At 35.7% G+C, this 18,048-nt stretch overlaps 2 protein-coding genes across 4 annotated transcripts in view; one reads left to right on the top strand and one right to left on the bottom strand.

The window, feature by feature from the left end:
- The window catches only part of ZFP91 (ZFP91 zinc finger protein, atypical E3 ubiquitin ligase), a 32,421-nt gene extending 14,445 nt beyond the window's left edge, over positions 1-17,976 (bottom strand). For both annotated transcript variants that reach the window (XM_024133113.3, XM_024133114.3), the window contains exons 1-2: positions 17,558-17,976; positions 12,411-12,439 (exon numbers count right to left, since the gene is read on the bottom strand). In XM_024133113.3, the coding sequence (XP_023988881.1) occupies positions 12,411-12,439; positions 17,558-17,901 (373 nt within the window). In that variant the 5' untranslated portion in view covers positions 17,902-17,976. The remainder of the gene's footprint in view (positions 1-12,410; positions 12,440-17,557) is intronic.
- LPXN (leupaxin) overlaps positions 17,237-18,048 on the top strand; it is a 43,250-nt gene continuing 42,438 nt past the window's right edge. For both annotated transcript variants that reach the window (XR_003676357.2, XM_028477388.2), the window contains exon 1: positions 17,237-17,291. Coding sequence is in view for 1 of the 2 variants with exons in the window: in XM_028477388.2 (XP_028333189.1) it covers positions 17,252-17,291 (40 nt within the window). In the remaining variant the exon portion in view is untranslated. The remainder of the gene's footprint in view (positions 17,292-18,048) is intronic.

Raw genomic sequence — 18,048 nt, 5'->3', positions numbered from 1 at the left:
CTGGGGGCTATTTCAGCTTTAACTACATTGTTTGAAAGTTTTATGAGAACATATTAAGGTAATGAAATAACATTCATTTGAAATGCAGATATGAATATAGCAGTGGGAACTTTAAAAACAACGGATATAATTATTAAATCAGATATGCGCTTCCTTTGATTTCCCTTTCACCATTAAAATGCCTTTCTTACCTTTCTACTATCTGAGCTACTTCAAGTATCAAAATAATAATAATAAAAAGTTTACAGCTGAAAATATCTTAAAGATTAACTAGTCTAAGTACAATCCAATGAATTTTCCCCTTAAAGTAACTGGAATGCCAATGAAGACAACTTGTTCAAGATCACAAAGTTATCTAAGCAGACCTGGATTTTAAAATCCTCTCTTGAGACTAGTAATCAAGGACTTTTACATGTAGGTCATGGCTGCTTTTAAGGAAATATCTTCAAAGGGAGCAATTCAAACCCTCCATAAAGTACTGAACATTAAATAATGAAGAGAAAATTATTTCTTTTACCCAACCCAGCTACGCTAATTTGGACTTTAAACCTATTCCATAACTTCCTATACTCAATAAAGCTCTTTTATACTTCATGATGAAAGGACTGTATGCCCACACCTTCTCATACTGTGGATATTATCCACTGGACAAATAACAGCAATTTGATGAGAACTGCTTATCCTTATAAAGCATAATAGCCTATTTTATTGAATAACATACCCATTCCGTAAAACTATAATTTAAAAAAAAAAGCATTGTCAGAGAGTGACATCAGCAAAAATGTGCCTTGTCAGAAACACACACACACAACACACACCTGCCAGAATCAACTTTGTAAGAACTCTGGAATATAGTCATAGGTTTACAGCAACCAAGTAAACACTGAAGCAAGAAAAAAGTTAAACAAGCCATGTAAGGAAATCTCTGTCAAATCACATGTTGGGCACAAGCTTAACCAAAAAGAGCCTTTAGAGAGACCACACAAGACAAAGAATATGATTTTTTAAAATATGCTCAAACAGCTAAAGGAAATCACTGACAAAGAACTAAAGGAAATCAGGAGAATGATGTCTCAACAAATAGATAAGTGCCAACAAAAAGACAGTAATTATAAAAAGGAACGAAACAGAAATTCTAGGGCTGAAAAGTATAATATCTGAAATGAAAAACTGATTAGAGGGTTTCATTAAACAGGAGATTTGAGAAAGGAGACAAATCAGCAAACTTTAAGATAGGTCACAACTGAGAGCATCTAGTCCGAAGAATAGAAAGAAAAAAATGAAGAAAAATTAACAGAGACTAAGAGACCTGTGGGGGACCATTAAGCAAATCAACATACAGAGTCCCAGAAGGAGAGCAGAGAATGGAGCAGAAAGAATACTTGGAGATATAAAGGACAAAAACGCCCCCAAATCTAAAAAAAGACACAAATCTACACAGAAAAGAAACTCAACGATCCTACTTCCAAGCAATGTTACATTCACAGGTACTCAACATCTTTTGGGGGGAAACAAACTGATAGCAAGTGGCTCCATCAGTATCAGACAAAACAGACTTCAAGTCAAAAAACCGTTATAAGAGTCAAAGAAGGACACTGTATATTAATAAAAGAGTCAATCAATCAAGAAGATATAAGAATTATAAACCTATACATACCTAACATATGAAGCAAAAAATGACAGAATTGAAGGGAGAAATAGGTATTACTAAAATAATTTGGAAACTTCAATATCTTACTTTCAGTAATGAATAAAATAACTACTCAGAAATTCAAATAGGAAATAGAGGACCTGAGCAACACTATTAAAAAAAAATTAAACCTAACAGATATATAATACTTCACACACAAACAACAGAATACACCATTTTCCCAAGTACACACAGAAGATTCTCCAGAGTAGACCATATATTAAGCCACTCAAGAAATTTAAAAAGATTGAGGGACTTTCCTGACACCGAGCTTCCACTGCAGGGGGCAAGGGTTTGATCTCCGCTCAGGGAACTAAGATCCTGCCTGCCATGGGGTGGGGCCAACCACCACCACCACAACCACAAAACAAAAGAACAACATATCATCAAACATGGGCTGCAGCAAAAGCAGTGTTCAGAGGGAAATTTACAGACATCAATGGCTACATTAAAATAGAAAAAAAAATCACATGTCTAATCAATAACCTAACTTCACACCTTAAAGAAAAAGGGGGCAGAAAGGAGCAAACCAACCCAAAGCTAGCAAAACGAAGGAAATAAAGAGTAGAGCAGAGATATCTAAGAAAATAGTAGACCAACAGAGAAAAATAAATGAAACCAAGTTAGTTCTTTGAAGAGATCAACGAAATGGACAAACCTTTAGCTAGACAGAGGGGAAAAAAAGAGGAGGCTCAAATTACCAAAAATCTGAACACACTTATAAGTGAAGACACTGAATTAGTAATCAGAAACCTCCCAGTGAAAGAAAAGGCCAGGAGGAACCACTTCCCAACTCATTCTGTAAGGCCAACATAACTCTGATACCAAAGCCAGACAAAGACATCACAAGAAAACTACAGACCAATATTCCTGCAAACCAAATCCAGCACATATTAAGACTATGCAGCACATTAAAACTACAATCAAGTGGGATGCATCCCAGGATTATGAGAGCGGTTCAACACACAAAAATCAACTGATGTAATATACCACATTAATAGAATGAAGGAAAAAAGAACCCACACGATCATCTCCATTGATGCAGAAAAAGCATTTGACAAAATCAACAAACTTTCAAGATAAGAATGCACAATAAACTAGGAATAGACTAGAACTTCCTCAACCTGATAAAAGGCATTTATCAAACCCCTAGAGCTAATAAACTCACTGGCAAAAGACTGAAAACTCTTTCCCTAAGATCAGAAACAAAATAAGGATGCCCTTTCCCTCCACTTCTATTTAACACTGTACTGGAAGTTCCAGTCAGAACATTAGGCAAGAGAGAAAAAAGGCACATAAATAGGGAGAGGAAGTAAAACTCCTCTATTTGCAAATGAAACGACCTTATTTCTAACGAATCTGCAAAAAAAACCCACAAAAAACAAACTATTAAAGGTAATACACAAATTTAGCAAAGTTGCAGAATACAAGATGAACAGACAAAAATTACTTTAACTATACCAGCAATGAGCAATCCAAAATGGGAGTTAAGAAAATGATTCCATTTACAATTCAATCAAAAAGAAAAAAACTACTTAAATATTGCTAAAATGGCAGTATTTCCCCAATAGATCTACAGATTGAATATAATCCCTATCAAAATCTCAGCTTCCTTTTTTGCAGAAGTTGAAAACGTGATCCTAAAATTCATATGAAAATGCAAGGCGCCTAGATAAGCCGAAACAATCTTAAAAGTGAATTGGAGGACTCACTTTGTCCAATCTCAAAACTTACTACAAAGCTACAGTAATCAATCAGTACTACAGTGTGGGACTGGCATAAGGATGGACATAAAGACCAATGGAACTGTATTGAGAGTCCAGATATAAACCCATACGTCTATGGTCAAATAATTTTCGACATGGTTGCCAAGACCATTAATGGGGAAAGAACAGCTTCTTCAACAAATGGATATCCACATGCAAAGAATGAAGCTGGACCCTTAGCTTATACTATACACAAAAATTAACTCAAAATGGGTCAAAGACCTAATTGTAAGAGCTAACACTAAGTAACTCTTAGAAATGAAGAAAATCTATAGAATGGAAAAAAATTTTTGCAGGTCATATACCTAGAGTCTAATATCCAGAATATAAAAAACTCTCAATTTAACAACAAGACAAACCATCCAATTAAAAAATGGGCAAAGGAGTTGGACAGTTATTTCTCCGAAGAAGATATACAAATGGCCAAAAGTCACACAAAAAGATGCTCAATATAAGTCATTAGTGAAATGCAAATCAAAACCACAATGAGATTACCACTTCATACACACTAGGATGGCTACAATAATAATTTTTAAAATGAGAAATAACAAGTGTAGGAGAGAATGTGGAGAAATTGGAACTCTTGTACATTGCTGGTGGGAATGTAAAATGGTGCAGCCACTGTGGAAAATATCTGGCAGTTCCTCAAAAAAAATAAACATAGAATTACCATACAACCTGGCAATTCCACTCCTGGGTATATACCCCCAAAGCTGAAAACAGGTATTCGAACAAATACTTGTGCATGGATGTTCCTAACAGTATAATCCACAAATGTGGAAACAAGGGAGATGTCTGTCAAACAATGAATGGATAAACAAAATGCAGTATATCCATACAATGGAATGTTACTCATAAAAAAAGGAATGCAGTACCTTTGGGACTGATATATACACACTGCTATATTTAAAATAGATAACCAACAATGACCTACTGTATAGCACAGGGAACTCTGCTTAACATTCTGTAATAAAAATGGGAAAAGAATTTGAAAATTCCACTCCTGGGTATATACCCCCAAAGCTGAAAACAGGTATTCGAACAAATACTTGTGCATGGATGTTCCTAACAGTATAATCCACAAATGTGGAAACAAGGGAGATGTCTGTCAAACAATGAATGGATAAACAAAATGCAGTATATCCATACAATGGAATGTTACTCATAAAAAAAGGAATGCAGTACCTTTGGGACTGATATATACACACTGCTATATTTAAAATAGATAACCAACAATGACCTGTATAGCACAGGGAACTCTGCTTAACATTCTGTAATAACCTAAATGGGAAAAGAATTTGAAAAAGAACAGATACATGTATATGTATAACTGAATCACTTTGCTGTATGCCTGAAATTTAACACAACATTGTTAATAAACTATACTCCAATATACAAAAATAAAATAAAATAGATTGTTTTTAAAATTCATTAAAAAAAAAGGAATGAAGAACCAACAGATAGTAATACATGCTACAACACAGATGAACCTTGAAAATATTATGCTATAGGACAAAAACCAGACACAAAAGTCACATATTGTACAATTCCATGTACATGAAATATTCAGAATAGAGGTAAATTCAGAGTAATGTTTTAAGGTAACTAAGGTAAAAGCAAATTAATGCTCGTTAGAGGCTAGAAATGGGGGTGGGGTGGGAAATGACTACCTTTAATGGGTATACGGTCTTCTTTGGTGGGGACAGAGGTGATGGTGGCACAACATTATAAATGTACTAAATGTCACTGAATTCTATGCTTTAAAATGGTTAATTTTGTTACATGAATTTCACCTTAAAAAGAAAATACAAAGGGAAAAAAAGGAGCGCTTCAGGTTCTCAGAGTAGAAACTGACAACAGAGAGGATAACCCACACATTAGGATAATCATGACAAGCTAGAAAAGAACCAAGTTCTGTCTGTGTGGTGCTTCAAAGACAATCTGTAGTTGTTTCTCCTAATAGTAGGTGACTTTGAAGAGGCTCCTTAATACATAAGTGATAAGAAGAGAAAAGAGCCACAGTAGCCCGGGTGAAGGAAGACACCAGGCAAGCCACTGCAGGCACAGTGAATACAACCACGCTCTGGAAAGAGAAAGAAGGGACAAATCAAGAGTGGTTGATGCTATGAATTGAGATAAAAAGATACTGGTACTACTGGCAGGAATGTTCCTCCCAATTCCTCTAGGTACCAAAAGATGAAACATAAAGTAAATTTTCTCAATCCTAGAGCAACCAATAATCCTTTCAAAACAACCTAACATCAAATTCCAAAAGGTGATAGCCATTTCATCCTGACAAAATACTTCAAGTCTTAAGGTTTATCCTAACATGACCTGGTCCTCCTTCAGATTGCCTCATTTTCCTAACTGAGGCTTAGAGAAATTAAATGACTTACCCAGGATTATAAAGCTAACATTGATTTGGGGTAAATAGGGAATAGTTGGTTGATAGGCTGGAAGAAACCAGAGTAAAAGTCTCATCTCTATTTATTTAAATATTTACATTTCTTCTGGGAAACTAACAAACCTTAAATACTTGTTAAGTGCCTAATATTTTTTCCCTTTTTCTAAACTTAGTCCTCATAATCCTGCCAAGTAATTATTATTTTTATAGATGAGGAAAGCAAGTAACTGACTTTCCCAAGCTCACATATTAAATCGTGGAGCTGAGATTTGAACTCAGGTATATCTAAGTCCAAAGTCTATACTCTTTCTACTATACCACACCTAATCACATAAAAGAGGAATGGGAACGTGCCAGTCCAAGAGCTTAATTCAGATTTGGTTCATTTCCACCTACCCTTAGTTTAGGTTCAGAGCCAAAAGAGAAGCTCATTTATGTAAGATACTGACCTAAAAGACCGTAAGAATTACTTCAAGGAAGTGGATTCTTAATCTAAAACTGCATGTTTAGAACATTCACAGTATCACTACTCACAGGAGCTAGCTAAAAAGTGGATCAACTGATGAACAGAGAGATCAAATGGAGTATTTCCGTACAAAGGAATGAAAATATTTATACATGCTACAACATGGATTAACCCCAAGAATCTTATGCTAAGTGAAAGAAGCCAGACTCAAAACAAAAAACCTCACATATTGTATGTACAAGTCTATATATAAGATGTCAGAAAAGGCAAATCTATATAGACTGAATTACACACTTAAAAATGTGTGAATTTTAAGGTATGTAAATTATGCCTCAATAAATATTAAATATGCACTGCAGCACTAGTCATAAAGGCCAATAACTGAAAACTACCCAAATGCCCATCAATAGTAAAATGGATAAATTGTGATACATTCCCCCACAATGGAACACTACATAGCAATGAAAATAAACAATCTATAACAAATACAACATAGAGGAATGTCACATACAGTGAGCAAAAGAGGCCCTACAAAAAGAGAACATAATGTATTATTCCATTTATATAAAATTCAAAAACTTGCACAACTAGTTTGTGCTGTTCAAAGTCAGAATGGTGGTTACACATAGGAGTGGTTGATCATGTTCTGTTTCTTGAGCTGGGTAATGGTTACATGACTGGACTTGCCTTGTGAATATTCATGAAGCAGTACACTTCCAATAAGTGTACCTTTGTATATGTATGGTATGTCTTGAGCAGCCAATCAATCAGTAAATAAAATCACCTGTAATCGGGGGGACACCTGAGAAATATCAAATGTCCTTCAATCAAGTAATAGTTAAATAAACACAGAACATACATGTGTAGTAGTCATGGTTGGATGCCCACCAAGTATCTATTTCATCTCTTCCTCTCTCCTTAAAGAATCAAATCCACTGTTAAAAAGAGGGTAAGATAATGGTTTTGAAAGTGTAGTTTGCAACCTCCTATGGGTCCCCAATACCCTTTCAAGAAGTTTTCAAGGTCAAAATTCTTCACAAAAAAACCTGTTGGGATTTTGATTTGGATTATACTGCATTTATAGATCAATATGGGGAGAAATAACATCTTAACAATATTGAGTCTTCAAACTCATGAACAAGGCACATCACTCCATTTAATTAGGTTTTTAATTTCACTCAGCAATGTTTTATACTGTTCAGTGTATAGGTATACTTCACATCTTTTATCAGATTTATCCCTAAGTATTTTGTATTTTTGATACTATTGTAAAAGATATTTTAAAAATTTTGTAATTTCAATTTTTTGTTGCTAATACACAGAAATACAATTGATTTTTGTATGTTGATCTTATATCCTGTGGGGAGACTTCAAGAGGCCTTGCAGCTTTTGGACCACTGACTTGAGCCTACCATGACATGAAATGTCTGAACTGAAAGGCAACTGAGGAGAGGGACAACTGAGAAATAACAAATTTTTGTATCTTAAACCACTATGTTTTTGAATGGTTTGTTATACAACAATGCGTAAGAGTTTAGAGTCACAGTAAAGAAAATGGGGTTTAGAAATTCTCAAAGAGGTAAAGTTACAAACAGAATCAGTCAATAAGAAGGTAGGATTGTAAGTTGGGAGTTCAGGATCAAAGAAGTAAGCCACATGCAAGGAAGCAGGCAGGCAAAAGACAGAACCTCAGTTACCTCTAAAGGAATTAACTGCACTGAAGCTAAAGGGGTATTTGCCTGGATGTAGTTAGATCAACCTGGCTAGTTTTAATTCAGAGGAGCTTAATCCTTCTTGGACTTAAAAGGTCAGGGGTCATTAAATCAGAGCTAATTTCTTTTTGTCAGATATTCTCATCCACCCATGATCTCAGTGTGAGGATAATGTTATGCTTGCATGTAGAGACGGGTGTCTCTTCAGGGGTGTCAGATTCTTATATGCTGAGTGTAGGCTTGCCCACTCAGGACCTTAGGCTTCTTCTGCTTCAGTTTTCTTCTACCACGGCATTCTGTTGCAACTCTCAATTGGTTCTGGCAGGGAAAGGAATCTCAATATAAAATCACTATTATATATAACAGAATAAACTGTGTTGAGATGGTTCTGATATGTTGAATCATAATCAGCAAATCGTTATAGTTATTTTTTTATATGTAAGGGACAGAAAGACTCATTTACCTGAGTGATGAAACATCCCATAACTGAAAGGAGCTGATAATCAAGGCTTTCTAAGCCTATGTCACAATCCACATTAACCATAAATGAGGTATGTCTGCACTTCAGGAAGAACCACAGGAGGTCTCGATGTTTGAATTAGAAAAATGGTTTAAAGGTTATGGGGCATTGACAACATGGAACAAGATGTTGAGCTGATCATTCTCATACTGAGAGAAATAATATGGTTCCTGTTACCTTAAGATAAAGGGCTACGAAGGAAATAGGACAGATAAAATGCCTATCTAAAGTACTGTCAGCCTCTTGAGACGTAAGCATTGTAAGAGTCAGAACTTGAGTTTCGGAAACCTGATCGTACTAGTCTGTGTATTTTGATAATTAGCTCTACTTTGTTTTCCATAAATAATTAGTAAAGCCCATTTTGAAATACTAGCCAATCTCAGCAATATTAAAAGAAGTCAGGGAAAGCGAGTCCTTTTAAAAAAACATATTTAAGCCAACTTTAGAAGAGTATAATTAATATGTGAAGGAGAGTCTTTTAGCTAAACCTGACAGCATATCCGAGGGCTTAAGAATGGAAGTATACATGCCTTTTTTTACTTAGAGATTTTTCTTCCAGAGTTCTTTTCTATTCAAAACTTACAGTACTTTATTTTCACTAGGAAACCAGGTTATCAACAAAGAAACTCAAAATGTTTCAAGAAAGAATTGTGAAGACAATGTTCTGTACATCCTTTGCACAGAAACTTAAATGGTAAAAATTAAGTTAGATTTTTCTCGTTAGAGTGGGAAAAAAAGGTGGGAATTCCTGTTCTATATATTAAAGGATGACACAAATATTGTTTAAAAATACTGGAAATTAGAGGATAAGAAATAATCAAAGGTATTCCAACTCAGGAAAACAGAAACACTCTGATGAAATTAAAGCTATGAAAGTTATTAACTAGATAAGGCAAACAGTCAAAACTTTAAACAATCTAAGTAAATTCATAGATCTGTTATGAACTCATTTGGTGATTCTGTCTAGGCAATCTTTTCCAAACATCACTACTCCGTAACAGGAAGAGTAACTAAAAACAGTAAAATGATTTTGAATAAAAGATGAGACCCAAACTTTTATACAATCAAATTTTCAAGCACCTAGGATTCCAAACTGTTTCCCATAAGCTCTAATTTCATGAGCTATTCTTTAAAGGGAGGGAAAAAAAAAAAAAAAAAGGAGGGGGGTGTCTTATAGGTAATTGCTGCATATTTTGGTATTTACATTGCATAGTACCCGAAATCAAAGTCTCTGAGAAGTCCTGCAATAAATAACTTTGATGATTCAAACACTGCCCACATTTGACTCTGTAATATTTGTTATTATTCCATGAAACTCTTGAAACATTTAATAAAGATTAAGATACTACTGTCTCCTTTTTTACGATTTATCTTGGGCAGCTCTGGTTGGAGGTTTGAAAAGTGAAAGAAATTAAAATTAGCAGACAAAGTAACACTGGGATTATTAATAATTACATTTTAATAATTCCTTTACTTCATTACCTTTCTTCATTCCTTTACTTTATTACCTTAAGGATAACATTGGTTCAAAACAGAGACCAGAATGAAAACATAAAGCCAAGTTAAGAAGGTATTAGCCAGGCTCCATCCCTCAGAATTTCTGCTAACATTCTTGGAAGCTCCACAACGATGACGATAATCTCTGGCAGTGGTAAACCAAGCTTTCATGTTTTAAGCGATCACTTGTTGAATGAATTAATAAACATTATTCGCAAAGCAACTTTCCATTCTTTTACATATACCCATCAGGGTTAAATAAATGTAGTAGGAACAGGGACCTATACTAATATGTTTCTTTACTATTATTTCAGCTTGAAAAATGAACACGGCACTTTGCAATTTAATAATTTAGAAACAACAGCAAGCTGTTTTTTTGTGTGTGCCAAGTCATTTATTCTAACATGTCCAAAGTTCTTATCTTTAGTTAAAGGACAGTACATAATTTCAAGTTGTTTGGAGTAAATAAGAGTAAAAACAATCCTGAAAACATCTTTTCAATGTTAAGAAAACAAAAAGATAGCTGTACCTTTAGAAAAATCAACCTCCATTTCTTTATTCACTGATCTAGTTGTATAAGATAAGATATACTTATGTACCTATATATACTGTTCAGAGTTGAAAAGCTACTGTAACAAGTAAACTAATGCAGAGACTGAGATGGGGGTTGGAGAGTATTTCTTTGAAATTTTACAAACTTAACAACAGCTACCTTTTATTGAGTCCTTACTGGATTCAGTGTACTGGATTATTTGCAATAAAAGGAAGAACTTGAATTCAAACCCTGAGCTCTAACTCTAGATCCAGAGCATTTAACTAGTGGATTAAAGTGGGATTGATTGAGACTGAATTAATCACAATGCAGTTTTAATCTCTCCTCAACTGCAAAACTGTACATAACATGCCAACCTATGGTTTAAGAAATTGAGACAAACAGTGATTAATTTATCTCCAGCAGGGTTCAAAATTTCCACCGCATTCTGTGAGCTCACCTCAAGACAACCCAAAATAATTTCTTTAGACATAGACTTTAGACACAGGAGGTAATTTTAGCTCTGATAAAGGCAGGTTGCGGTTTTTGGTTTTTGTCTTAATAGAAACTGCTCTGGTACTTAACTGCCACCTGTCTCTACATTTCCCCCTCATCCTAAAATTTCCAAAATGATCTCTGAGTAAGGAACACAAGACTTTCCATTCTTGGCAGACATATTCTAATTTCCAAGTATCAACAGCAACAAAATCCAAAACTTGCTAAGCAAATAGTCATGCAAAACTTTCTACACAAAAAACTTGCCTAGTACAAAATACTTATGCATGGTATACTATGAAATATTAGCCTTAGATTCTAAAATTCAGAGAAAAAGGAACCCTGGTCACTGGCGTCTAATTATTTACAAAGCAGCCACCAATTCAAGTTACTGGTTCCTAACCACACTGTCATTCTTCTCAATGGCATAAATTCGGGTTTTACACTTGCCTTATACATATTTGCAAAGCATTCTTTGTAAGAGAAAAGTCTACAGTAAGAGTAATAAGTATTTATGTTACATATATACATAATGAATTAACTGATCAATCCTTTAGGACTAGACCAAGATCAGACACTGTAAATGAAATATGCTTAAAAGTATCTTTGTTCCAGTTTTAAGAAGGACGCTGTGTATCTGAATGCAGCGTCAAGGAACACAGCCAATAACTAGGGAAAAAAAATTTAATAAATGAGCAACTGGCCCAACATGACAGGGGCAATTTTAATAACCCAATTTGCAAAGCCAGAATAGTCTTTTTAAAAAAACATTTAAAAGGATAAAGTGAACATCAGCTTCCCTTCATAATCCAGATAAGCAGAAGAGTACATTTAATACATATATTTGGTTTGCTATTTGAAAGACCTAATGACCCGATTTAATTATTCACCAGGCTAAAATCTTAGAAAACTTTTCTCTCCACATTCTTCAAACTGCATTTATAACATGAGTCGCTACAAGCATCAAGTGTTTGTCTATACTTTACTCTCTATACTCTGTATATATACAGTCTATATATACTCTGTCTATATCATTCCACTCTGTTGTTACTTTACTGAAAAACCAAATAGCTTTAAAAATTGCAATAAAGTGACATCAAATAATCTGATTTCCCATTATTAGGTTTCTAAATAATGCCAAAATGTTCCACTTGCCCAAACCTGCTGTTAACTTAAATAGGTTCTATCTACTCCAGTAATTCTTTACTAAATAAAAGTCACTTTTAAATAGGAACAATTTGAATTATTAGGCTGAAGCTCATTCTAATTTTTATCAGATTATAAAGCAGTCATATAATGTACATGAGGTAAGAATGACTCAGTCTTACCTTTGTCAGATGATACCTTTTCTATGCATCTGAAAGAAAAAAGAATCAAATATTAAATGAATAATCTTGCACACTTTCTTAAAACACAAATATTTACCTCTTTCAGGTTCACCTCCAGAGTGATGCAGAAAACATCTAGAGTAGTACTGTCCAACAGAACTTTCTGGAGTGATGAAAATATTCTACATCTGCACTGTCCAATACGGTAGTCGCCATGTGGCTACTGAGTGCCTAAAATAGCTATGTAACTGAGGAACTGAATTTTCAGTTCTGATTAACGTAAATTTAAATAGCCACAAGTAGCTATCATATTTGACAGCACACAGCTAGAGTATCATTCAAAAGTTGTTTTTAATTGTAAAAGTATATTAATACAAAGAAAATACTGCTAATTTTGTTGTATTAAATGGTCATAAGAGAAAAATGTCCTTATTCTACACAAATGCAGTAACTTGGGGTGAAATGAAATAATGTTTGAGATTTCCTCTAAAACACTTCTACCGAAAGAAAAAGAGAGGGAAGGGGGGATAAAGGTAGCAAGCATGGCAAAATCTCAATTGTTAAATTTAGGTGATAAATACTGCGGTTTCATTATACTATTTCTCTACTTTGTGTTTATTTGACAATTTTCAAAATAAAAATTTAATGAACCTAAAAGAAAACCCTAAAATTATTCATTTGTTAAACCCAAGTCAAAATCTATTTCTAAACAGGCAACAGACTGGACCTCAGAAATAAATGTAACTTGCACTTTGCAAATTAAATAGGAACAGTAAAGAGGCTAATGTGTAATAAACTACTGGCTAAAAAAAATGTCATCCCCATGTTTTTAATTCAGGAAAATTTCTATCACACATAACTGTTGAGTACGGTATAATGAATCCCCTCATAGCCATTACCCACATTCAAAGTTGACATGTCTTGGATCTTTACCATAAAGATGCCACACAGCATCTCTGAGCAGTACAAAGTTTTCTCTTTTTCTCTGAAAGCAAACCTAACACAAATGAAGACTCTTATGTTACAAAAGAATATCTAAGCAAATACAGAAGCCATAGCATAATATAAATATTCTGTTCTCTTTAGAAAGACTAAATATCATTTTCTCATCCCATTTTTTAAATAAAATCTTGGTATAATAATTTTAAATTATGTTATTAATGTCCCAATTAACAACTAACACAAGAATACTGCTAATCATGGTAACTCTAAATGAAAAGTACAGAAACAATTGTTAGATCTTGAAACACTATACAATTAACTTTCTGAAAACCTTCTGGAACGGTTCAATGTTTCTTTTACCACACTGATCACTGTTAAGAGGAAAACTCAGGATTTCAGGCTTAAATACAATTGAAGCCTTCTCCAAAGAGTCATAAAAGTTTTTCCAATTCAGAATATTACTGCCTCTTCATTGTCACTATTATGACCATTGCCTTTTCCTTACAGAAGCAGCAAGAAGGTATCATGCAAAGGTTTACTACCATTTTACTTTCAGCAAGAAAATAAACCCAAAAGGAACTCCATATACCAGAAAACAGCAGTATTTGTTTCCTTCATTTGTAACCCATCTGAGCCTGTAGGTTTACCTCTAGTAATATTCAGTTTTAGCCTATATTCCCTGTGGTGAGGAAAGAACACCTTTCCTCAACACCTAAATGAGAAATTTTTTTAAAAAAAGTATTTAAGTGTTAAATTCTGAAATGCATCAGATAACTAAAGGACTTACTATCACATGGGAGAAAGAAAATAAGCCTTTTGCATTTAAAGTAGCCTTATTTTAACAATTATATTGTTTCCATATTAGCAGAAAGCAAGAATGTTTTAACTTATGAATCAGAAATAAGCTGGAGTGTGTGGGTGCGTGTATATATATAAATTCCCATATACATACATACGTATATATATATACACACACACACACACACATACATTTTTAAGCTAGGTGAGTACATAAACATCTGTATTTGAAACATAAGAAACTTAACTCTGGAGTTTATTGGCTAAAATACAGCAAATGAAAAGCCTAATTCTTAGTACTGATATATAATCTTTCTTCAAATTTGGTTTATCTTTCCTTACTATTAGCCTTTAAGTTTTAATCTATAATGATTATAGATTTAACTTCATGCCTTTTTCTTGAGCACATTCACTGAAAAATTCTTTATTTCCCTTCACAAACAGTTCCTACTCTTTTCATTAATTTCTGAACATTTCAATGCAAATAGAAAAGTTGTTAAAAGCTTAGGAAAGTTTCTAAAAACGATAATTGTCATCTAACTATAAAGCTCATTTCACAAATCATAAATTATCAACTAAAGATGAAGAAGCATATTTAAGGAGATTAAGTGACTTGCCCAAGGTCACTTAGTAAGCAGTAGAAAGCAATGTTTTTTCCTCTGTTATTTTGTCTTGTAAGAGGAAAAGAGGTTACAATCAATCCAAGTCTCTGTATTTACTGACATTATTAAGCTACTGTACACTTTGCTCTCTTCTATCAAGAGAAACAAATGTAGGGTAAACAGCTGATGACTGAGAATTTTTTGGGGGAAATGTTACTTAGAAAGTAGAGCTGAATCAAGGTGAGAAGGCACTTGACCAGGGTTCAGTAAATTGATACTCAGTAATCAGTAAACAGCTGATTACTGGGAATTTATTGGGGGAAATGTTATTTGGAAAGTAGGGCTGAATCAAGGTGAGAAGGCACTAGACCAGGGTTCAGTAAACTGAAATGTCTTCAAGGATTGTTTCTCACTTAATTAGTTTTAAAATTTATTTTATTATTCTGAAAACCTGTAAACCATGCACACATTTGACAAACCTCCATTAATCAATGCATCTTCCTCCTTTACTGCAAAGTCCTTGAGGATAAAGTCCATGTCTCATTTTCCTTTATAAACCCTGGGTCAACACAGTACCAGGACCAGTTACCGCTCAATCAAGGTTTGAGCTGAAATGCTTTAGTTCTTTGATTTCCAGGGCGTGCAGTAAATTGAAAATGTGTAACAAAAAAATTATTACAATGAAAATGTACTGTAACAATCCAATCAAAACTGGATAATTTAATATACATATATATATATAATTAAGAGAGTTCTGAGGCTAAGCGAAGGTAAAAGAACAGTACTATCTTTCATGATACTGGATGAGAGAGAAAGGGACTTTAAGAATTAAGACTATTCTTCCCTCTCCCCAAGGAATATTGTGGAGAAAAAAACTGAGGGGGTTTAATTAAGTCATCTTCATCCAAGTTCAACTACTGTTAACATTTATAATGTGGAAATAAAAAAAGACTCATTAGTACTTTTTTGCCAAGAGTTAGGGAACGTAATAAACCATGACAGCCGGTAAAACTACCACTCTAGGTATAATTATCTTAAGATGTCATTTCTATAAGTAAAACTGGTGGATCAGTGGGAGGGAAATGTGGCAAGGAGATACAGGTATATTTAACTTTCAAATGGGTAGGTGAAAATAGAAGGGAATTTTTAAAAAATATATTAAGTTATTAACCTTCCTGTGTATGGTAATAGAAAAAGAATTAAAACTCCAATTTCACAGAATTTACATGAAAAAGACCACTACACACTAGTTTTACTTCTACCAAAAACATCACTGCTCAAAACAGTAACTTTTAGTAAATATTTCCTACATATCATGCTTTGTGTTAAGTGTTTCTCATGGTGTACTTAAGTCTCACAAACGCATCTCATAGAGATTAACATTATCTCCTATAGATAATAAAATTGAGGCATGAGCAGTTTAATTTTTCCAAGGAATTTATATCCAAATAAGGCTAATGATATATCTCTTCAAATTTATGAGATTAAATACAGAAGCTTAAATTTTTTGTGACCATGAAATTCATTTACAGCAATTAGAATCCTAATTGCAGCTGAACCATTTGTAAGTACATATTTTTGTTGTCCACAGAAATTTAGTTTACACAATTCTCTAAATTATGTTAATTTAAATAACATTCAATAATTTGAAAGCACATATAATACACAATATACCTTTGAATTTTATTTCTCTTTCTGAGAGTCTTTTAAGACAAGAATGCCAAGGTCACAGACTTCACTCTTAATTTCAGAACAGGAGTGTTTTAAATCTATCGGGTCTGTACAAGCAAAATATTGCCATGCTCTCTGCTGGGGAGGTAGGGTGGTGGTGGAGGTCGGGGGGCATTTAAAACTGATTTCTCCCCCCACCTTCAACTTTCCCTGCTTTTACTAATTTTTTTCACTTGAAAGTCAAAAGACACAAATGTCTTCAGTAACGAATTCAATGGCTAATGTGATTAATTTCTAGAATTTACAAACACGTATGCTTCGGTATTTTCAGCATAGAAACATTTTAATAAACAATTTAAAATATTTATATTTCTGGTCATCTTAGTTTCTCTATGATCTCTAGGTAATAAAGAAATTACTTTCAGATTATTCTAATTTTAAGGACGAAGTTCCTACATTAAAACATATGCAAAAACAAACACATAAGCTACTTGTCAAAAAAAAATGAAAAAAAACCCGCATCTCATCTTGTTACGTGAAAGACTCTACACTTAAAATTGGCAAGCCACGTTTTACCCGACAACTAAGTCCCAGGTTTTTAAAACGAGTGAAAAGTGATGTGAAAATTCAGTAGAGTGAAAAAAGCTACATAACGATACTAGTACAACTGGCTCTTGAGCTAATTAATGGGACGGCGGGGTGAGGGGGACGACACAATTTTGAAGGCTAGGATCTAAGCTCATGCTGTAGATTTCCTAATGGGGATGTGATGTAATACCGGAGAGCCGCCCTAAGCGGGAAAGGGATAGGCTGACAAAGGGAGCGCAGATGCCAGAGTGCGGGAGAAGCCTGAGGCGGCAGGGAAGAGGTGGGTCACTAAGGAGCAGAAGAAGTGTATCCTACAAAGGACGCCTTCAGGGAGTGGGGAAGTGGCCGGACAGACAGGCAAAGGGGGCGGAGGAAGCCAGAGAGGAGTGATAAGACGGCCAGGGAAGCGGCGTGACATCTGCCATGCGAGCCGGCAGGGGGCAGAGCAAGCAGGATGTCACGTGGAGTGATCGCTACGGGAGCCGAGAGGGTTGCGTGCGGGTAGAGGGGGGTCTTTCCCACCGCCTGAAAGACTGCGTTACTCACAGGAGTCGCGGACTCTTCTTGCCCTGAGCTGGAGACGGGGGCTTCGCGGCCTGGGACTGCTGCCCTGGGGCGTCGGGAGGCCTGGCGCTGGGGCTGCTCCTCCGCCGGCGGGGATACTCGGCCTTCCTCCGGCGGGACACAGCGGCGGCGGCGGCCGCAGCGGCCCGGCCCCGGTCCCGACCTCCCCTCAGCACGCGGCTGCTAGTGGTCCCCCCAGGGGCCGCCGCCGCCGCTTCAGGGGGCTGTTGTTGGGGCTCCTCCGGAGCCGCCTTGGCCGCCGCCGCCTCTCCCCCTTCCTGGTCCTGCTGCTCCGGGGGTCTCGGCTCTTCCGTCTCCCCCGGCATCGGGACTCGTCCGCCCCCCACCCCCTAGTCCCCGGCGGCGGAGGCGGAGGCGGCGGCGGCCGCGGCGCTGCTCCCCCCGCCCCCCGGAGCGACCGGCTCACTCTCACTCGGCGCTCCTCGTTCCCCCCCTCCCCTCCGCCCGGCTCC

This window comes from Physeter macrocephalus, chromosome 16, assembly GCF_002837175.3.
Source record: "Physeter macrocephalus isolate SW-GA chromosome 16, ASM283717v5, whole genome shotgun sequence".
NCBI classification, from domain to species: domain Eukaryota; kingdom Metazoa; phylum Chordata; class Mammalia; order Artiodactyla; family Physeteridae; genus Physeter; species Physeter macrocephalus.
Note: the sequence above shows the minus strand (reverse complement) of the source record. Positions and strands in the feature narration are given on the sequence as shown.